This window comes from Mobula hypostoma, chromosome 31, assembly GCF_963921235.1.
Source record: "Mobula hypostoma chromosome 31, sMobHyp1.1, whole genome shotgun sequence".
NCBI classification, from domain to species: Eukaryota; Metazoa; Chordata; class Chondrichthyes; order Myliobatiformes; family Myliobatidae; genus Mobula; species Mobula hypostoma.
Window position 1 is genome coordinate 6,667,044 of NC_086127.1, and position 22,624 is coordinate 6,689,667.

At 55.0% G+C, this 22,624-nt stretch overlaps 1 protein-coding gene across 1 annotated transcript in view; it reads left to right on the plus strand.

The window, feature by feature from the left end:
- Positions 1-22,624, plus strand: part of p3h3 (prolyl 3-hydroxylase 3) — a 32,423-nt gene that overhangs the window by 5,982 nt on the left and 3,817 nt on the right. The window contains exons 5-13 of the mRNA XM_063036677.1: positions 2,281-2,420; positions 3,157-3,246; positions 5,397-5,449; positions 5,939-6,030; positions 6,380-6,507; positions 6,850-6,924; positions 12,745-12,895; positions 18,410-18,512; positions 22,186-22,261. Coding sequence (XP_062892747.1) covers positions 2,281-2,420; positions 3,157-3,246; positions 5,397-5,449; positions 5,939-6,030; positions 6,380-6,507; positions 6,850-6,924; positions 12,745-12,895; positions 18,410-18,512; positions 22,186-22,261 — 908 coding nt within the window. The remainder of the gene's footprint in view (positions 1-2,280; positions 2,421-3,156; positions 3,247-5,396; positions 5,450-5,938; positions 6,031-6,379; positions 6,508-6,849; positions 6,925-12,744; positions 12,896-18,409; positions 18,513-22,185; positions 22,262-22,624) is intronic.

Consider the following 22,624-nt stretch of genomic DNA (forward strand, 5'->3'; position numbering starts at 1 on the left):
ACAGCTTTGTGGGCCGAAGGGCCCGTATTGTGCTGTAAAAGACAAAAAGGCATTAGTTAAATGCAAGGTGGAATAAATGGAGTTCTGAGCCGGCGTGTAGAAGTCACAACGGAGTCTGCATCCCCTAGGTATTGCGTTCCATGGTGTAGGAACCCAATAAAACTGAGCTGCCAGTTGTCATCTGAGGACGACAAGAGGCCAGCGGGAGAAGAGCCGAGCGCTCGGGCACGATTGTACAACAGAGGCCGGTTCTGTGATCTTCCCTGGCCCCAGAGCACAGAGCTTTGCAAGCGAGGGAGGGAACTGTAAGCTGCAAGCGGTACCGCAGATGCTGGGGGTCGAGGGCGACACACACAGGGTGCTAGAGGAGCTCGGCAAATGGTCCGAGACCCTGGTCTCGGCCTGAAACGTCGACCGTTTACTCACATCCATGGCTGCTGCCTGACCTGCCGAGCTCCTGCAGCACATTGTCTGTATTGCTAGGGGGACTTTAAAACCAGATCTGAAAGCCATTTCCCTCCCCCTCTCATCTTCTACTCCCCACTTTGGCCTCTTACCTCTTCCCACCTGTCTATCCCCTCCTCCCTCACCCACCACCTTCCAGCCAACCTCTCTCCCCTCCCCCTTCCTTTTTATTCTGGCATCTCTCCCCGCCCCCGCTTCGTTTCCAGTGCTGATCGAGGGTCTGGGCCCGAAACGTCGAGCGGTGCTGCCCGGTCTGCTGAGATCCCCCCTGCGGTCTGTGTGAACTGCTAGGACCGGAGCGATACACTCCCTCATCCTGGTTTTAAATGACACCGAGCAGCGCTGTTCTGCACGAGTTGCTGTCGGTCGATAGATTACTTCTCGAGAACACAGTATTAATCAGAAAAACGAGGCAATCTGCAGATGCTGGAAATCCAGAGCAACACACACAAAATACTGAAGGAACTCAGCAGGCAGGGCAGTGTCTGTGGAAATTAGTACAGTTTTGGGCCGAGACCCCTCTTTAGGACTGAGAGGGCAGGAGGAAGATGCCAGAACAAAGGCTGGGGGAGCAGAGGGGTTAGCTGGAAGGTGACAGGTGAAGCCAGGTGGGTGGGAAGGTCAAGGGATGGAGAAGAAAGAAACTGATAGGAGAGGGGAGTGAATACAGCTGGAGAAACGGAAAGAGGAGGAGACCCAGGGGGAAGTTTAAAGCAAGTAAGAAATAAAAGATCAGAATGGGAATATAGGAAGGGAGTGGAGTAAATCTTGTTGACCGGAAAGTGAAATCGATATTCATACCATCAGGTTGGAGGGTACCCAGATGGAATATGAGGTGTTGTTCCTCCACCTCGAGGGTGGCCCTCATCTTGGCACAAGAGGAGGCCAACGATCAACACATCGGAACGGGAATGGGAATTAAATTGTTTGGCCACTGGGAAATCTTAACTAAATTAAGCTCTGTTTGACATTCATTAACCCGTCTGCTCCAGTTTGCCCGCCCATCCTGAGACAGGCACGGAGTGAGCGCAGGGAGTGGGTGACAGGGACCTGGCGTGGGGAGGTGACGCTGGGGTGGAGGAGGGGAGGGGGGCCAGCACAGGCACGCTGGGCCCGAGGCTGTGCATCCTCTGTGCCTGCATCGCTCTGCACGTGCCCCCAGGGGTGGTCCATCTGGGGGGCGGGGGTGGGCAGCTGTACTTTGGTCCCTGACATTCAGCAGGCTGAACACTCAGACAGGCAAACACACCCACTGACACAGAAATCGACAGACCGACAGACAGACACAGACATACTGACAACAACACACACACACACACACTCTCACAGACACACACACACACTCTCTCACACACACACACACACACTCACTCACTCACTCACTCTCACTCACTCACTCACTCACTCACACACACTCACTCTCTCATACTCACTGTCTCACACAGACACACACACACTCACAGACTCTTGCACACATGCACCTACACACATATGCACACACACACTCACTCACACACTCACAGACTTTCACTCTTTCTCTCTCTCACACACACACACACACACACACACACACACACACTCACAGACTTTCACTCTTTCTCTCTCATACACACACACACACACACTTTCTCTCTCTCTCTCACACACACACACACTTTCTCTCTCTCTCTCTCTCTCACACACACACACACACACTTTCTCTCTCTCTCTCTCTCTCTCTCTCTCACACACACACACAGTGTGTGAGGGATGTGTGGGGGGAGGAACAGAAGGGGGTTCCGGATCACTGACTGCCCCCCACCCCTCTCCCTACAGTGGGTGACTACGACCAGGCTGTGCGGTGTTCCCGGGCCTTCCTGCTGTTCCGGCCCGCAGACCCGACTGTGCGGCAGGACCTGGACTTCTACCGTTCCCGGCTGGGCACCGAGCGGGCCGACCAGCTGGGGCCTCACGAGGTGAGTGACCCAGCCCTCGTCCCCTCCCCAGGGCACGGTCTCCCCTCCCCGGGGTACTGTCTGCCCCCTCCCCAGGGCCCTGTGTCCATCTTCCTCCTCACTGGGACTGTCCCTCCCCTCAATGGGACCCTGTGTTAACCTCCCCAGCTCCCTGTCCAGAACCTCTCCCTCCCTGGGCCCCCCTTCTGCCCACCACAGACTCTGTGCCTCCCTTCCCTCTTCCTGGGACCCTATACCCCTCCACTCCACCACGCTCCTCCTCCTCCCGCCCTCAGCCTCCTCACCCACTGACCCCTCAAAGTACCCCTGTCTCCCCCCGATCCCCACCTCCTTCCTTACCCCCTCCTCATCTCAGCCTCCTCTGACACCTGGGAGCTCTCCTCCAGTCCCCTCTGATTTTTTTCCTCCGGCCTTGCCCTCTGACCCTTCGGCCTTGCCTGCCAACTTCCCTTGTCCCAGCCCTTTCACCTCCTGCCCTCTGACCTACCCCTCCTTTCATTGCCCTTTTAACCCTTGTCCTCTGACCCCTGAAACCATCCAAGCCCTCTCCCACCCCACTGTCCTCTCCCTCTGCTTCAGCCCCTTTGGACCCTTTCCCCTTGACCTTTCACCCTGACCCTTTCCCAAGCCCCTCGGTTGAGCCCTCGACCCTCGGGAAGGTGGGGGGGGTGATGGCGCGGGGGGAGACCAATGGTGAGCAGCTGCACTGACGTGGTGCCTGGTTCGTCCCTGGCAGGAGGTGAGGGCGCACGTGGAGCAGTCACTGCTGGAGAAGCAGCTGTTGTACCGGGCCGTGGAGGAGCTAGGAGCCACCTTCCAGGACCCGGTGAGGTTCCCCACCACCCCGTCCAGCCTTTCCCTCCTCCCCTGTCCCCTGTTTTCACCTTCCTGCCAACACCCCCTGGTCCCTGAATCCCCCTCCTCCTCCCTATCCTCCCTCCCCACTGCCTTCATTGTCTTCCTATCTATCCACCCCATCCCTAATTTGTCCCTATGTCCCATCCCCACCTCTTCCCTTCCCCCCCCGTCCCCATCTCCCCCTCCTCGGTAACAACCACCCTTTCTCCCTGTTTCCCGTACTCTCCTCCCTCGCCCATCTACCCACTCCCCACTCCACCCTGTACAATCCTGACCCTCCTCTCACCCTGTTCCGCCTCCCCCTGCACTAGGGTTGCCAACTTTCTCACTCCCAAATCAGGGACAAAAGTAGCAGTCAAATACCGGACACTTGTGTTTACCCCGAGAAAGACGGCCATGACCATGAAGCCTTGTGTGGGCACCTGTGTGTGCATGCGTGTACGTGCCGATTTTTCAGTTTTGGCTTAATCTTCCCAATTCTGATACACTGTTCGTATATTATTTCTACTTTATATAGGCTGTGTATTTATCATAACATTCCTGCTTTTACTATATGTTGGTGTTATTTTCGGTTTTATGTGTTATTTGGTATGATTTGGTAGATTGTTTCTGGGAACGCTCAAAAATTTTCCCATATAGATTAATGGTAATTGCTTCTTCACTTCACGCCATTTCGGCACGAAAGGTTTCATAGGAACGCTCTACCTTAGCGGGGGGAATTTGGGGACAAGGGTAGTCCCGTGTGGGACAAACCAATTTAGCCCAATATACGGGATGTCCCAGCTAATATGGGACAGTTGGCAACCCTACCCTGCACCCACTCCTTCACCTTCCCGTCCCTACCCCGGTCCCTCCCGCTTCCCCTGCACCCGCCCCCCCCCCCCCGGTCTCCCTGCAGCTCTCCCCGTTTCGCGGCCTGCAGGCACTCGGAAGTCCCCATTCCAGCGTCACATTGTTCAGGGCACCGGTGTCGGGGGCCTGCGTAAGGCACCCTGCACCACCATTCCTGCAGAGCCTATCAGTAGAGGTGACCGGGAGGACTGACTGGGGAGGGGTGGTAGATGTTGTCTACCTGGATTCAGGACGGTCTTTGACAAGGAACCGTCTGTCGGGCAGGGCCAGGAGGTCAGATCGCCCGGGATGCCTGGAGAGCTGGCTTCCCGGATAAACGATCGGCCCTGGGTCGGGGTCAGAGGTGGGCCGAGCCGCCGACCAGCGGCTGGGTTCCCCTTTGTTTGGCATCTGTCCGAACCGAACGGAGGCGGTGGGATTAGCCGGAGTCGGGGTTGCTGTCACCGGCGTGCTCATTGCTCTGAGGCAACACGGTTCCAAGGCTAACAGTGCGACAGAGCGATCCTGGGGTCGCTGCCCATTCCGACATCTGATGGAGGGCTACACCCAACATCTAAGATGTCGGGTGTAGCTCTCCAGGCCGAATGGCCTCTTTCCCTGCTGGGTTATTCTATGTGGCCCCACTGAAGTTTTTCGTTTCGAGGTCAAGTTTAATTCTCATTCGACCATGAGTATAGCCAAGCGAAACAGTATTTCTCTGGTGCCAAGGAGTGAAACATAGTACTGATAGTCACACACAGCACAAGGCACGTATAGCTCCTGGAAGATATCAGTAAAATACAGTCACACACAGAAACAAAGAGAGTCCCAGTCCCTGAGTCGCTGAACGTTGCAGCAGTCTGCAGTCGAACACAATTTGTCCTGTCTTCTGCCGAGCGAACACTGGCGGGCAGCAACGACTCTGGTCTGGACTCCGCACCACACCGCCCCCTGCTGGCACACGACGTCTCCCGGTGCCTCTCTCCTGGGCGACTGTAAACAAGCGACTCGCTGCTTGAGGCCCAGTCCGGGCAGCTCCCCCACCATCCGTCGGTGAATCAGACTTTGATTTTGTGCCTTCATCCCCTGCTCTGGTATCCCGACCAGTGTCCCATTGACCTCTTCACCACCTGCTCGACTTTCTACAGGCACCCCCAGTCTAAGGTATGGGGTCCTTCCCTTCTCCCCCCCCCCAGCTCTCCCCAGGGTGAATATCCCTCGCACCGCGTACCCTCAGGGTGGAGAGTGGTGGGTGAGGAGAGATTGAACGCTCCCTCCTGTGCGCAGGATTCCTGGACCCCTCCAGAGCTCGTTCCCGAGTCGGTGAAGGCCAAGCACAGGTGAGTAGGATCTACTGCCTCAACTCTTCTCCCTTCACTGCCCCCTCCCTACTTCCCATTCCTCCTCACTGCCCCTCCCTCTTCGTCTTTCTCCCTCCTCGCCATCCCTCCAATCTTGCTACCACACCCTTCTCACTATCTCTCCCACCTTGCACACGCCCCTCCCTTCTCTCCCTCCTTAACCCTCCTTCCTCGCTGCCCCTTCTCCATCACTGTCCTGGCCCCTTCACTGCCCCTCCCTCTTCGTCTTCCTCCCTGCTCCCCTCTCCTCCCTCCTCACCATCCCTCCCATCTTGCTCTCACACTCTCCTCACCATGTCTCCCACCTTACCAAACTCCTCTCCCTTCTCTCTGTCCTTAACCCTCGCTGCCTCTCCCCCTGTCGCCGCCCCTAACCCATCGCGGCCCCCCATCCTGAGCTCTCTCCCCGCCCCCCCAGCCGTCCGGCCTGAGGCCCGCCTGCGCTGACCTCCGCCTGCCCTGTCACAGAGCCGCGGCCAAAGACACCCAGACGTCTGCCCCTCGGAATGCAACGACCAGGCAGAAGCTGGAGCCCAGACGGGGGCTGGACATCCTGAAAGGTCAGTCTGTGATCTGTCTGGGAGGGTGGGGGGGGGCTTGGGTTCGTCGGACTCACAGACGGTGGGTCTCGGTCCCTCTATCTGCCAGACAGGTCTGTTTGAATCTATCAGTCCTGCAGACAGTGGGTACGGGGTGGGGGGGGGGTGGTGTCTGGGTCGGTCGGTCTGTCTGTCTGTCTAACAGAGGGTGTGTCTGGGATCGCCTGTCCACCAGCACCCCCTCCCAGGTGGGGTGGGGTGTGTGTGTGTGTGTGTGTGTGTGTGTGTGTGTGTGTGTGTGTTGGGAGGGGCGCAGTGTCTGGATCGTGCCTCACTCTCCCTCCCTCTGTTCCACTCCCCCCTCCCTCAGCCTCCTTGCCTCCCTTCGCCTCGCTCTCGCTGGTGATGGAGGGTGGGGAGCCGGACGGTGACCGGCGAGCGCTGATAGATGGGGTCCTGAGCCACGCGGACTGCGTACGTCTCCGGCGCCTGGCCAACGTGAGTCCCAGACCAGGGGTGCAGGGGGGTGGGGGAGGGAATGGAGGGAGGGAGGGAGGGGAAGAGGAGTGAAGGAGCGAGTGGAGAAGAGGTGGGGGACGGTTGGGGAGGAAAGGGGGGTGAGGGACAAACAGAGGTGGGAAGGAGGGTGGGAGGAGTGAGTGGAGAGAGGAGAGAGGGAGGGAGAACAGAGGGGTAGGGGAGGGGTGTGGGGGGGCGAGAGCAGGGAGAACGAGACGAGACAGGGCGAGGTGTCAGGGACGAGGGGAGGGGTGGATGGTTGAGGGGGAGGGAGGAGACCCTCACGATCTAACCCCCTCCCCCCCACTCCCGCCCCCACAGGCTGCGGAGGCGCTGACGGAGACACCGGGAGACAAGCCTGTGAGCCGAGGTCTGGCAGTCCTGGAGGCGATGAAGGTGAAGGGGAAGGGGAGGCACGGCATGGGGAAACGGGCGAGGGGGGTTCGCGAGGGCGTCCACTCGCCTGGCAGGAGGGTGGGGACACACAGCTCAGGAAACAGGCCCTCTCTGCCCACAATGTTGTACTAAGCCAGTTAGACTAGCAATTAAACGCCTGACTGAACTAGCCCCCTCTGCGTCCACAATGTGCCTATCCCTCCGCTCTCTGTCCATTCAAGTGCCTGTCTGGGACACCTCGATCGTATCTGCCTCCTCTGGATCACAGGCACCCACCCCTCTCTCTCTCTCTGTGGAGAGACCTGCCCCTCACATCTCCCGTCCATTTGCCCCCCTCTCACCTAAGTGTCTGCCCTCTGGTATTACACAGTGTGACCCTGGTTAAAAAGAAAAAAGCCACCTCTCATAATCTTGTCAACCTCTATCTGATCTCCCCTCCACTTCCGACGCTCCAGAGAAAACGACCCAGGTTTATCCGGTCTCTCCTGATAGCACAGGCCCTCTAAACCAGGCAATATCCGGGCAAAAATGTACCGCACCCGCTCCAAATACCCCCATCTTTCCAGTAATGGGGCAAACTGAACTGAAAGAAGGGTGAGATGAAGGAACACATACGAATCCTCATAGAGGGATCAGAAGTGGAGAGAGTGAGCAGTTCCTGAGTGTCAAGATCTCTGAGGATCTCACCTGGTCCCAACATACTGATGTAGTTATAAAGAAGGCAAGACAGCAACTATACTCCATTCGGAGTTTGAAGAGATTTGGTTGTCAACAAATACACTCAAAAACTTCTCTACTTGTACCATGGAGAGCACTCTGACAGGCTGATCACTGTCTGGTATGGAGGGGCTACTGTACAGGACCGAAAGAAGCTGCAGAAGGTTGTAAATCTAGTCAGCTCCATCTTGGGCACTAGCCTACAAAGTGCCCAGGACATCTTCAAGGAGCGGTGTCTCAGAAAGGCAGCGTCCATTATTAAGGACCTCCAGCACCCTGGGCATGTCCTTTTCTCACTGTGACCATCAGGTAGGAGGTACAGAAGCCTGAAGGCACACACTCAGCGATTCAGGAACAGCTTCTTCCTCTCTGCCATCCGATTCCTGAATGGACATTGAACCCTTGGACACTACCTCACTTCTTTTTTAATATATTATTTCTGTTTTTATGCATGATTTTTAATCTATTCAATATACGTATACTGTAATTGATTTACTTATTTTTTTTTCTATATTTTGTGTTGCATGGAACTGCTAAGTTAACAAATTTCATGTCACATGCCGGTGATAATAAAGCTGATTCTGATTCTGCGGCAGAACCCCAGAAAGCTGGGATTTTAATAAAGCTGTAACGTAACGCTCTGACTGTGGAACTCAGTGCCTTGATAACAAAGGCAGGCATCCCGTATGCCTCCCTTACCACCCTGTCGATGTGTGCAGCCGTTCTCAGGGAGCTGTACACTTGATACACTGATGCTGTTAACGGCCGTGTGAATAACGCCGGGGAAGGATGGGGGTGGGCACGGTGGTGGGGGGATCTCACTGAAATCTCTCACATTTAGAAAGGCCTGGATAGAGTGGATGTGGAGAGGATGTTTCTTCTGATGGGTGGGGGGAGTCTAGGACCAGAGGGCACAGCCTCAGAATAGAGGGACGTTCCTTTAAGACAGAGATGAGGAGGAATTTGTTTAGCCAGGGGGTGGTGAATCTGTGGAATTCATTGCCAGAGAAGGCTGTGGAAGCCAAGCCATTGGGTATATTTAAAGTGCAGGTCCTTGATTAGTCAGGGTGTCAAAGGTAGGGAGAATGGGGTTGAGTGGGATAATAAATCAGCCACGATGGAACAGCAGAGCAGACTGATGGGCTGAATGGCCCAATTCTGGTCCTGCCATTTCCTAATAGGGAGAGAACTCTGTTGTTGATCGTATAGATCAAAGGTTTGGGTGAGAGCGGACAAGGGGAGGTGAGTAAGGCCGCACGTGATGTCAGAGACGGCGAAGGTGGTTGTCAGGATTTGCGAACAGCCGGGGGCGTGGGCCGAGGAATGGCAAACGCAGTTTAATTGGATGGATGCCAGGTGTGGCATTCTGGGAAGGCGAGCCATGGGGGTGGGTCGGAATCGGGTTTAATGTCACTGGCACATCCTGCAGTTTGCTGCTTTAGGACTTCCACAAGGGGCCCTGGGAGGTGTCACGGAACAGGGGGACGTGCTTCACTGAAGCTGGCACCTCAGGTAGACAGGATAGTGAAGGAGGCGGTCAGGGCATGGAGTACAGGGGTTGGGAGGTCACGGTGGGGTTCTACGAGACACTGGAGGGGCCGCGCTTGACAGAATTACGTTCAGTTTCGGACGCCCCGCGCTGGGAAAGATGCCTTTAAGCTGGAAAGTGCGTAGCGGAGATTTATCAGGACTTTAAAAAAAAATTAACCAGAATCAGGTTTAATATCACCGGTATACGTCGCAAAATTTGTTCTTTATGCAAGTAGTACAGTGATAAATACAGTGATACAGAGGAGAAAAAAACTGACCTACAGTAAGGATGTCTATTAAATAGTTAAGATAAAATAAGTAATGAAAAAAAAAGCAGAAATAAAACAGTAGTGAGGTAGTGTTCATGGGTTCAATGTCCATTTGAAATCAGATGGCAGAGGGGAAGCTGTTCCTGAATCACTGAGTGAGTGTCTTCAGGCTTCTGTATCTCCTTCCCTACAGTAACAATGAGAAGAGGACACGTCCTGGGTGGTGAGGATCCACAATGATGGACGCTGCCTTCCTAAGGTATCACTCCTTCAAGCTTGCAGCTTGGATACTACGGAGACTCGCACTATGGACCAAATTGACAAATCTTACAAGTATCTGCAGCTTCTTTCCATCCAGTGCAGTAGCCCCCAGCCCCATACCAGAACAGTGATGCAGCCCGTCAGAATGCTCTCCCCACTGTATATTTGTATAAGTTTTCGAGTGTTTTAGTTGACAATCCAGATACCTTCAGACTCCTAATGCAACTTAGCAGCTGTCTTGCCTTCCAGGAATGAGAGGGCTACTGTATGAGGAATGTCCGGCAGCTCCTGGGATGTATTCCCTGGAGTTCAGGAGAATCAGCGGGGATCTCACAGAAACATCCCGAAGGTTAAAAGGCCTGAAGAGATTAGACATGGCAAAGTTATTTCCCATGGTAGGGGAGTCTAGGACAAGAGGGCACGACTTCAGGGTTGAAGGACGTCCACTGAGATGTGGAGAAATTACTTTAGTCAGAGGCTGGTAAATCTGTGGAATTTGTTGCCACAAGCAGCTGTGGAGGCCAAGTCATTGGGTGTATTTAAGGCAGAGGTAGACAGGTTCTTGATTAGCCAGGGCATCCAAGGATATGGGGTGAAAGCAGGGGGGTGGGGATGACTGGAAGAATTGGATCAGCCCATGATTGAATGGTGGAGCAGACTCAATGGGCCAAATGGCCTCCCTCTGCTCCTGTATCTTATGGTTTTTGTAGCTGCATCGATATATTGGGTCCAGGTCGGGTCCAGGTCAGGTCCCCGGAGATCTTCACACCCAGGAAGAGGAAATATTGTTAGAGGCTTGGCCCATTACACCTGTGTGACCAGGTCACCTACTGACCCTCACGTCTCTGGAAGGGACCGGAGCACCCCGAGCTCACAGGGAGAAGATACAAGGACCCCGGGGTGTCCAGGGAGGGGCGGCAGGCTAGTCGTGCTCTGCCCTGGGGCAGCTCGCCCACCGGCTACCCAGCTGTTGCCTGTGGCTCCAAGCAGCTGCACACGACAGGCGGGCTGAATCCGGGCAGGGCAGCCAGGAGCCTCCAGCCCCGGCGAGGTGGGGATTTTCCTGCCCCAGCATGCAAAGCTAGTTCCACCGGACTGAGTAGGTGAGATCAGCCACCGGATCCACCAGCCAAGAAGGTGGCACCACGCTTCGTGGAACGTGAAGGGCGCGGAAGGTGTCGTTGGCCGTCAGCTGCGGGCCGAGGAGGTCTGCGGCCGTGGGGCCCCGAGATCTTCAAGGCCGAGGGAGTGGGGACCACCCCAGCGCCGAAGGTTTTTCACCGTTAAACTCCACCCCCGTACCGGGTTTCTCCGTGCAGCTCTTCACCCAGTCGCACAATCGGTGAGCTGCACTGACCTGCTCGGAAACGATGGACAGCCAGCACGAGGGCCCTCACAGACGGCAGCAGGGCTGAACCTGCTTTCCTGGCAGGGTAATCGCGTGACTGTGACCGCCACACCTCCCCGTGAAAAGCCGCTAGGGATCCTGCAGTCTTCTAAGGCAGCCGGGATTCAACAGGGAGAACTTCACTGGGTTGGGGCTTCTCTCATTGGAGCACAGGAGACTGGGAGGTGATCATATAGACAGACGGTTTAAAAGATGTATCTTTATACCTTTGGCCATTGGGGTGGAGATTTGTCCCTACCCAAGGAGGTGCAAGGTGCTCCTTCCCTCTACTAGCCTGCAGGTCACCCTCGGGCAAGGTGTAGCACCAGCTCAGCCCCCCCCCCCCCCCGATCAGGGTCACGTGAAACCGTGGGAGCAGGTGGCGGATGGTCGTACAAGCAGCCGGTGCAGATCACAAGTCCTGGTTATGCCACCACTGGCGCCAGGCAGACCATCTCTGAAGAGTATATCGATAATGGCTGGGGTCACCCGTCTTGTGAAGACACTGCCCAGAAGAAGCCGATGGCAAACCAGTTCTGTGGAAAGATTTGCCAAGAACCATCATGGTCACGAGATCCTGTTCGCCCACGTCGTAACGACATGACGCAGGACGATGACGTCATAGGGCACGGCCCATAATGATGACGTCACAGGACCTGGCACCTGGTGATGGTGAAGGGACACGGTGTAAACTGGTTCATGGCATCGTTAGGGTGATTGCACTCGCTCTGTTTCCCAGGGACAGGGAGCCGAGAGCCAGAGGGCACAGGTTAAAGGTGAGGGGGGACATTTAATAGGATCTCAGGGGCAACTGTCCCACCCAGTATACAGTCCTGCGCAAAAGTTCTGTGTATTGTATCGTATATATTGTATTGTATATATATATATATAGATATATATATAGATATATAGATATATAGATATAGATATATATAGATATATAGATATATATATAGATATATAGATAGCTTGGGCCTCAGACTATTGCCCAGTGCTGTATTTGTCAACGTGGAGAGGGGGATTTGTAAATCTGGCAGGAGCAAAGGACGTTGGGAGTGGCGAGGGTGGAGCGCCACAGGAGGGGTGCCAGGGACAGGTGCAGACGCCCCCACCCCTGAGACACCAGGCAAGGCCATTTGAATGCAAACCATCGGTTTATTGATCATCACAGAACGTCTCTCGGGTGCTACCCGCTCCCTCCCCTCTCCCTTCCCCTTTGTCCCAATCATGACTCCCCTCTCCCTGCCCCCTCCCCACTCTCAGTCCACAATAGAGACCCACATCAGAATCGGGTTTATCATCACTCACGTGTGTCATGATTTGTTGTTTTATTTGTGGCAGCAGTACGGTGCAATACACAGAATCACAACAGCACGGTGCAGATGTCTTAGGCACCCTGCTATACATAAGACTGTTGCACAGTTCTGCACGGAAAGAGCTGTCAGAGGAAGTGACTGAGCCAGGTGCATTGACAGGGAAAGGTTTCAAGGAATATGGGCCAGACATGGATGGGGACGTGGGTTAGCATGGACAGATTGGGCCGAAGGATCTGCACCTGTGCCGTACAACAGGGCACGACCAGAGGGAGGGTCGGGAGGGGCAGGCGGGGGATCTGTACTCTGGCCGCGCGCCTCACCTCCTGCCCTGTGTCCACAGCTGTCCAGGGAGAAGAAGGTTGACCAGGAGGAGGCTCGCCTCTACCTGCAGGTGACGGAGAGAGTTGGCTTGATCCTCGACCACTACTTCCAGCCCAGCAGCTCCCTCTACCTCTCCTTCTCCCACCTGGCCTGCCGCTCGTCTTCCCAAGGTGAGTGAGACGTCTGTGGTTGTCGGAAATGGTGAACCGAGATACAGTGACAATCTTGCCTTGTGTGTCGTTCACACAGATCACATCACTACACAGTGATTTGAGGTAGAACAAGGTCGAACAGTAACAGAATGCAGAATGGAGTGTCACAGCCACAGAGAAAGAGCAGAGCAGGCAGGCAGTGAGGTGCAAGATCGTAACAAGGTAGAGTGTGAAGTCAAGAGTCCATATGGTACGAGGGAACCGTTCAATAGTCTGATGCAGTGGGGTAGAAGCTATCCGTGAGCTTGGCGGTATGTTGCTCCAGCGGGATGGGAGAGGGAAGAATGTCGGGGGTGGCTGGCCCCTTTGATTATACCGAGTCAGCGGGAAGTGTAGATGGGGTCTGCGGAGGGGAGGCGGGTTTCCATGACGCGCTGACCCGTGTCCACGACTGTCTGCAGTTCCTTGCGGTCACGTGCGGAACAGTCACTGTGCCAAGCCGAGATAGGATGATGCATCAGTAAGGGTTGACGGGGACGGTTCGAATGTCTTCACCCTCCTGGGGAAGCAGGGGTGTTTGGACCGGGACAGCTCTCAACCCGCTGAACCCGGGCACGGTTGACGGGGACAGGAGCGTGTTCCCCGCCCTCCTTTTGGCAGCCGACGGCCAGCTCCTTTGGCGGGAAGGCTGTTGTCACGGCAACCTGTTGCAGCCCGCGACTGCACAGCTCCACCTTGCAGGCAGAGCGAGAGCTGATTCTGGTCAGGGAGCCACTGAGCACACAGAGGGAGAGTCGAGGGCCGAAGATCTGGTCTCGCAGGGCATCTCCTTGGGAATTAAAGCATCGAAGACAGAGATGTACTCAATAGACCAATGGAGTCTTTACACCCCAGGTGGGTATCGGCCCAGGGAGTTGGCATCCCCCAAAGGCCTACTTCCTTTGTAGGTGACTGAGATGCAAAGAACATTTAATCCGAGCAACACAGATAAAGCGCTGGGGGAAATCAGCAGCATGCGTGGAAAAGAGTAAACGGTCGATGTTTCGGGCCCTGACTCTTCAGCAGGGCACTAAAATGGACGTTCGCTATCGAAGTCTGCGTGCAGACTACAACTCTGAGATCGGTCTTCCTGCAAGCAGCCATGAGACAAAAGAAACACCATGGGACCCGTTTGTCAGGGAAGTTAGCTTGCCAAGGAATTTCAATTCAAGTTGGTCACGAGTAAGGTGGACACGGACTTCGAGGTGGCTGGAGAATGCTGGATTCATGAACGTGGGAAGAGTGACTCACTAACCGTGCGGTCGTCAAATCCTCCGAAGAGCGATAGTCACAGCACACAGAAAGTCAATGACATCAGTCAGAGTTTAAAAATGTCAATCCTGTGTGTCTCATCAATTCCCACAAAAATGCCAGAGACAGTCTCCTTCCTGCACACAACACACAGACAGTTCCTCAGGACATCCCTTAAGACTAAGATAGATGATTGCAAGAGTTCTGAGAACCCAGGCCGAATGGCGAGTCTTTATTCATGGTACAAAGGAGGTTCATTACATCCTTCGCTCCAGTAAGTCATTAAAGTACTGAAGTATGATTAGTTTTATATGTTTCAGACAGGTGAAGGAAAACCATACACACAGTTCAATTGTCAGACACTTGACAGCCCACAGGGTTCTCCCTCCAGTTCATGCCCTTCGCCGTCTCCATCTTGTCCACACCGCTGTGTTGTGCACCAAGATCAGCGCTAGGCACATTGCTATTTATTTTTTATTGAAGTTCATCATCAAACAAACATTTCCATAAGATGTATTTCAGATACTGCTAATTAAAGGAAGGTGCAGGGTATGAACAACTCGGATATTTTAATTTTTTCAGAATTTTCTTCCACAGTTGGGTCATGTGGCCTTGTGGTGTAAAGGAGTAGGGTAGAGTCAGTACCACGTAGTCCTGTGTTTTCAGCAGTAGGGTAGAGGGCAGCACCAAGACTCTCTGTTGGTCCAGGCATTAAGCAATACAGATACACAATTCTATAGTCTCACAAAGGAACTTACCCGACACAGTCGGGTAAAATCATCCACACCATTCACGGAAACGTCAGGCACACAGAGGCGCGGAAAACAGGGAACATGTTGCGCAAACAGCACAAAGCGAGTGAACGACACACGGAATGTCAAAGGTCAAACCTGCAATCGTCACTTTAGTTCGATGCAGGGCCACTGTATGCCGAATCGCCCCGGTCCGCATCGATCACCCCAATCATAGCACTCAAATCAGCAAAAGCAAACTGAGAGTAACCAGAATCCAGGAATGGATGCAACGTGAACCTCAGAGTCCCCCAAAACGAGTGCACAGCCTCACCGATCAATCCTGGCAACCTGGTTCCCAAGGCTCCCGCACTCTCCTCCGACAGCAGCTGGCAAGGGGGCGAGGAAGAGCAGTCAAAAGCAGGCCGAAGGCACCGGGTACCCGCCCGCCCGCCATCGACTTCAACCGTGCTGGATGCCCTCAGTTGGAGAGGGGCAACGGAGACGATCGCGGACTTGAAGCCAAATACTCCGCTCCAAACCTCTCTGAGCCCCCTCGGAGACAGCAAAGCGCTGGGCTTTGGTGAACTGTCTGCACGATGTCGCCGCTGGCCAGGCGGGGCCGTGTGCTAGCACCCTCTGGAGGCCAGCGAATGCCACGGTGTGGGTTGGAGCTCCTGCAGGCCCTGACCGGCCCCTGGGAACACCTGACTGGGAGTGGATGTCGGACCCACAGAGCAACACCCGTCACCTCGGTGTTCCTCGGTACTGGGGGGATAGTGGGCCTCCGAAAGCGGGCGGGGACTCTGATCTCAACGAAGCAAACATAGAAACATATAAAATAGGTGCAGGAGTAGGCCATTCGGCCCTTCGAGCCTGCACCGCCATTTATTATGATCATGGCTGATCATCCAACTCAGAACCCCGCACCAGTCTTCCCTCCATACCCCCTGATCCCTGTAGCCACAAGGGCCATATCTAACTCCCTCTTAAATAGAGCCAATGAACTGGCCTCAATTGTTTCCTGTGGCAGAGAATTCCACAGATTCACCACTCTCTGTGTGAAGAAGTTTTTCCTAATCTCGGTCCTAAAAGGCTTCTCCTTTATCCTCAAACTGTGACCCCTCGTTCTGGACTTCCCCAACATCGGGAACAATCTGCCTGCATCTAGCCTGTCCAATCCCTTTAGGATCTTATACGTTTCAATCAGATCCCCCCTCAATCTTCTAAATTCCAACGAGTACAAGCCCAATTCATCCAGTCTTTCTTCATATGAAAGTCCTGCCATCCCAGGAATCAATCTGGTGAACCTTCTTTGTACTCCCTCTATGGCAAAGATGTCTTTCCTCAGATTAGGGGACCAAAACTGCACACAATACTCCAGGTGTGGTCTCACCAAGGCCTTGTACAACTGCAGTAGTACCTCCCTGCTCCTGTACTCGAATCCTCTCGCTATAAATGCCAGCATACCGTTCGCCTTTTTCACCGCCTGCTGTACCTGCATGCCCACTTTCAATGACTGGTGTATAATGACACCCAGGTCTCGTTGCACCTCCCCTTTTCCTAATCGGCCACCATTCAAATAATAATCTGTTTTCCTATTTTTGCCACCAAAGTGGATAACTTCTCATTTATCCACATTAAATTGCATCTGCCATGAATTTGCCCACTCACCCAACCTATCCAAGTCACCCTGCATCTTCTTAGCATCCTCCTCACAGCTAACACTGCCGTCCAGCTTCGTGTCATCCGCAAACTTGGAGATGCTGCATTTAATTCCCTCATCCAAGTCATTAATATATATTGTAACGTCTCAGCCAGGGGTCCCGCGGTTTCTTCTCTGGCTTCCCGCCATGTTCAGATAACAGCCAGATCAGTGTGAGGTGGTTCATTTTGGTTGGTCAAGTATGATGGCAGAATGTAGTATTAATAGTATGACTCTTGGCAGTGTGTTCTCTCGCTCTCTGCCCCCCCTTCTCGCTCTCTGCCCCCCCTTCTCGCTCTCTGCCCCCCCTTCTCGCTCTCTGCCCCCCCTTCTCGCTCTCTGCCCCCCCTTCTCGCTCTCTGCCCCCCCTTCTCGCTCTCTGCCCCCCTTTCTCGCTCTCTGCCCCCCTTTCTCTCGCTCTCTGCCCCCCTTTCTCTCGCTCTCTACCTCTCTCTCGCTCTCTACCTCTCTCTCGCTCTCTACCCCTCTCTCGCTCTCTACCCCTCTCTCGCTCTCTACCCCTCTCTCGCTCTCTACCCCTCTCTCGCTCTCTACCCCTCTCTCGCTCTCTACCTCTCTCTCGCTCTCTACCTCTCTCTCGCTCTCTACCTCTCTCTCGCTCTCTACCTCTCTCTCGCTCTCTACCTCTCTCTCGCTCTCTACCTCCATCTTTTTCTACCTCTTTCTCTCTTTCTCTCTATCTCTCTACATCTCCCCCTCTCTTTACCTCTCTCTCTCTCTCTCTCTCTCTCTCTCACACCCGATCTGTGTCTCTCTCTGTCTCTATCTTTATCATTCTCTCTATTTCTCCCTACTTCTGTATTTCTCTCTCGCTCCCTCCCTTGAAACCGTCTCCCCCTCCCTCTGAACGTCAGTCAGATTTCGGGTTTGGGTTTATTTATCTCGGAACGTACAGTGAACTGTGTCGTTTGCGTTAGCGACCCACGCACCCGAGGGTGTCACGCCACAATCCTGCACCGACAGAGCCTGCCCGCTTGCATTGCTGTCGGTCGCCACCCCGCCTGACCGATGATCCAATTCACAGAAAGAATGCCCCCTCCCTTTTAACACCCTGCAAAAGCCCCTTACCCTCGTACCTTCCTGCAGCCTGATACCTGTGCAAACGTTTACCCTGTTCCCTGTCCGGGCCTGTCCCTCACCTTTACTGAATCTTACAGCTGTCGACTGGTACTCGTGTCAGTTCCCAAAACTGGTTTCACTGTGACCGATTTTCCCCTTTGCCTTTTGCATTCCAGACCAATCCCGACTTGTCTGGCAGATCGCGTCGTCTGCTTTGGGGCCGGCCAAGGAGGACTCCCGACGTGACTCCTGACAAAGTTTAACTCTTTCCTTGCTGCCCCTCCTGTTCCCCTGTCTGAATACTGGACGGAGACACTGACGCTCCACCAGGGAGTCCCCTGATGCCCCTCGTACCCCCGCACACCACCCCCCGGGTTCTGTGGCTCACTCGTACACTGGACAGATCCCCGCTTCAAACTTTTGGGGTCCCGTCACCCGGCCCCTGACCCTGCCGTGCCCCATCCCTGCCCCGTGTACCCAAGACTCGACTCAGGTCCAGATTTATTCACGTAACAGTGAAGAGCGCCGTTCGGGTTCACAAGCATCACACCTGAGGGTGCGCTGGTGGCAGCCCGCAAAGGGTCGTCACACCGTTCCGGCCCCAGAACGCCTGGCAGAGTACCCATCTTTGCGCGCCAGAACCCCCAACACCACGCCCCCCCCCCGGCGCCCCCCCCGGCGCCCCGAGGTCTGATGGCACTGAACCTCTCTCCTCCTGCCCCTCAGGTAGCCAGACAGAGGTCCCGCCTCCGTCCCGGGATTGCCTGGAGGACCCCGAGAGCAGCGGCTGCAGCAGCCGGGGCGCGGCGGAGGGAGCTCGCAACTTCAGGTAGAGCACGTCACTGTTGGCTGGTCATGGTCGCCCGTGCCCGCGGTACGGTGACAATCTTGTCTTGTGTATCGTTCGCACAGATCATGTCTTTACACAGTGTGTTGAGGTAGAACAAGGTCAAACAGTAACAGAGAGTGTCACAGTCACAGAGAATGTGCAGAGCAGGCAGACAAGTGAGGTGTGAGATCGTAACAAGGTAGAGTGTGAGGTCAGGAGTCCATCTTGTTGTACGAGGGAATCGTTCAGTGGTCTTATAACACCGGGGGAACAGACTGTGGGACGTGCTTTCAGGTTGTTGTATCGTCTGTCGGATTCGAGGGGAGATCGAAGATTGTCAGGGATGGGATCTTTGATTGCACTGTCTGCTTTACAGAGGCAGCAGGAAGTGTGGATAGAGTCGACGGAGGGGAGGCTGGTTTTGCTGCGGCGAGCTGGGCTGTGTCAGCAACTCTCTGTGGTGTCTCGCGGTCACGGGCGGAGAAGTTGCCGTCCCAAGGGGCAGAGGATCTGCACGGGATGCTTTCTGCGATGTATCGATTTTAATAAATCAGTGAGGGTCAACGGGGGCGTGCTGGATTTCTGTAGCCCCTGAGGAAGCAGGCCTCCTCGACCCAGTTTGGACCAGGACAGCGACAGGCCCACTCCTGGGGGCTCGAAGCTCTCGACCGCAGCTCCACTGATGCAGACAGGACCCTGTGAGCCGCCCTCCCCTTTCCCCAAACCGTGCAAGGAAACAGGCCTTTCGGCCCATCTAGTCCATGCCCACTGCAATTCCCATTTCAAAGAGTCTCACTTGGCCCGTATCCTTCTAAACCTTTCCGATCCAAAATGGCCACTCTTACCTCTTCTCACCTGCCTATCTTTCCCCGATGGTCCACTCTCCACTCCTCACAGATTCCTCCCTCTCCAGCCCTTTATGTTTCCCACCCAGCTGGCTTCACCTGTCATCTTCCAGCTGCTCCTCCTTCCCCTCTCACCACCCTCAACTTTTTATTTTGATCTCTTCCCCCCTCCCTTTCCTGAGGGAGGGTCTTGGCCCAGAATGCTGGCCGTTTATTCGTTCCTATGGATGCTGCCTGACCTGCGGTGTATCTCCCCTCTCCACGTCACTGATGGAGTCCAAAGGAAGGACAAGCACTGATCCAGCTTGGCACCAGTGCCGTCGCAGAGGTTGCCAGAGTGAAGTTGTAAACAACATCAAACTGCCTCAGGGACCCCCAGCTCCGGATTTCTTCCTCAGGGTTTACCCCCCGAAGCCCTCCCCTCTCCCACGAGTGGGTGTGGCCGCAAGACAGCGGAGGTTTGAGATCAGAGTTTTGCTTCTCCCAGGTGAGCTGCCAACCACGGCTGACGAGCCCCGTCTGCCCGAAGCGACTGGTTTTGAGGAACCAGTAACCCTCCTTTGCCCCCTGTCCTGTCAGTAGAAATGGTTCCGCCGGGCTTAGTAGCTGAGCCACACGTGAAGGCCGGGAGATGGAGATGGTTGTCAGAGGCTGTCAGAGACGCACGCCATTTGGAGCATTTCATAGATAGTGGGGCTTATCCCCTCTACAAACCCCCAGGCTATGACGAACCTACCCTGTCTCTACCCCTCATAAGCTTGTTCTACCGCTGTCAAATTTCCCCTCAGTCTTCCACGTTCCAAGGAATGGAGACAGAGTGGTTAAACGAGGTGTTTGGCAGGCTGGCCTTCAGTCAGGGTGCTGAGTGCAAGAATTGACCCTTCACTTTGCACTTGGGGAAGGAGAAGGGGTGTGGGACTTCCTCAGGGAACGGGAGGGCCCCGGGGAGGATCGTTGGAATGGAGGGTGCTTGTTCTCTGCAAGCCGATGGGCCTTCGGTGATGCACTTCACAGCCCCGTGGCGGGGGTCCCGATCCCACCGCTGTGTCGGGGGTTCGTACCCTCTCCCCGGGACTGCGTGGGTTTCCTCTGGGTGCTCCGCTTTACTCCCACGTTCCAGCGACACACGGGTTCGGGTCCGCGAGCCGTGGGCCAGCCACATCAGTGACATTCGTGGGCTGCCCCCCCCCCCCCCCAGCGCAGTACACAGGCAGCGCTGGCCATCGGCACACTCCACCATTTCGGCAAGTAGAGCTAGTTTCCATCTCTGCAGGAGTTGGTATGTCATGCTGCACCTGTAGGGGGCGCCAGCAACCATGCAAAGCTGACAACACATCAAAGTTGCTGGTGAACGCAGCAGGCCAGGCAGCATCTCTAGGAAGAGGTACAGTCGACGTTTCAGGCCGAGACCCTTCGTCAGGACTAACTGAAGGAAGAGCTAGTAAGAGATTTGAAAGTGGGAGGGGGAGGGTCAAAACACTTCTTGGATTCCAGACCTAATCAGTTCCCCTCTACCAAAGGTACTATATCCAAAAGAATCTAATTAAATTAGTTCAGAAAGATAGCAAAAAATAGTGAGGTAATGTTCATGGGTTCACTGTCCATTCAGAAATCTGATGGTGGAGGGGAAGAAGCTGTTCCTGAAATGCTCAGTGTGTGTCTTCAGGCTCCTGTTCCTCCTCTCTGATGGTGGTAATGAGAAGAGGACATGTCCTGGTGGTGGGGGCCCTGACTGATGGATACTGCTATTTTCAGGCATTGCATTTTGAGGATGACTTCTCCAACCCTGGGCAGCGGCCACTCCGCGCCAGATGGTGACACAACCAGTCGGAATGCCCCCCGCGCGGGACATTTCCGACGTGCGCGGGGTCTGGGGTCCGGGAGACGGAGGCTCGGCTGGCGCAGACAGCCGTAAACAACCTTGCCGGGGCCGAGCGGCCTGAAACCAGGGGGGCGGAGGAGCACGCTTGGAATGCAGGAGAAACTCGGTTGGCCAGGCGGCATCCACGGACAGGAATAAACAGCCAGCCGAGACACTCTATCGGGACCGGGAAGGGAGCGGGCAGAAGCCAGAATGAAGGTGGTGGGGGAGAGTGGTAAGACTACAAGCTGGCAGGGGGTTGGTGGACCAGGTGAAGGCTGAAGAAAAAGGAGGAATGTGATAGGAGAGGAGAGTGGACCCTGGGAGGAGCAGGGGCACCAGGAGAAATGGACAGATGGTTGAGTTCAGAGGAAGGAGACATTGGAGGGTTCAGTGAGGAAGAGAGAGGCCAACAGCAGGAAGGTGCTGTCATAGGAGATGGTGGAATTGCTGACACCCCTCCCACACCCCCTGCTTTAGGGGCTGGGAACCTGCTTCCCTCTACTGTCCTGCAGATTGGCAAAGAGACTCGGTTGTGGGTGGTGACGTGTACGTACTCTGATGATAAATTTTACTTTGAACTTCTCTGTCCCATCCCGGCAGTTTTAACCTACCCTCCTGCTCTTCTCCCTCCCCGCCTCGATCCCCCCTCCTCTCCTCGATCCCCCCCTCCCCTCGTCGTTCCTCCTCCCCCATCAACACCCATACCCTCATAAATCCCCTCCTCATACCCCCATTCATCCCCTCCCCATCTTCAAACACCCCTCCCCATTATCGATTCCCCTCCCCCTCATCAAACCTCCCTGTCCCTCAATCCCCCTCTACCAATCAAACCCCTTTGACCCCTGGTGTGCTCTCCCCGTCGATACCCCTTACCCCTTCTCAATCTCTCCATCCCTGCTCTCGCATCCAATGCCCGCTTCCCCACCCTCCCAGATCAGTCTGACACCCTCGCTCCTCCCCACAGCGTTCACCTCTACCTGAATGAGGAGTTCGAAGGAGGGGAGTTCTTCTTGATAGACCCCAAGACCCAGAGTATCACGGTGAGTGTGACCTCGTGTGGAGGGAGCTTCACTCTGTGTCTGACCCCGGGAGTATGCGATGAGACGGTGCGGAGGGAGATTCACTCTGTGTCTGACCCCGGTAGTGTCTGATGGGACGGTGTGGGGGGAGTTTCACTCTGTGTCTGACCACGGGAGTGTGCGATAGGACGGTGTGGAGGGAGATTCACTCTGTGTCTGACCCCGGGAGTGTGTGATGGGACGGTGCGGAGGGAGCTTCACTCTGTCTGATCCCGGGAGTGTGTGATGGGACGGTGCGGTGGGAGATTCACTCTGTGTCTGACCCCGGGAGTGTGTGATGGGACGGTTGGGGAGGAGATTCACTCTGTGTCTGACCCCGGGAGT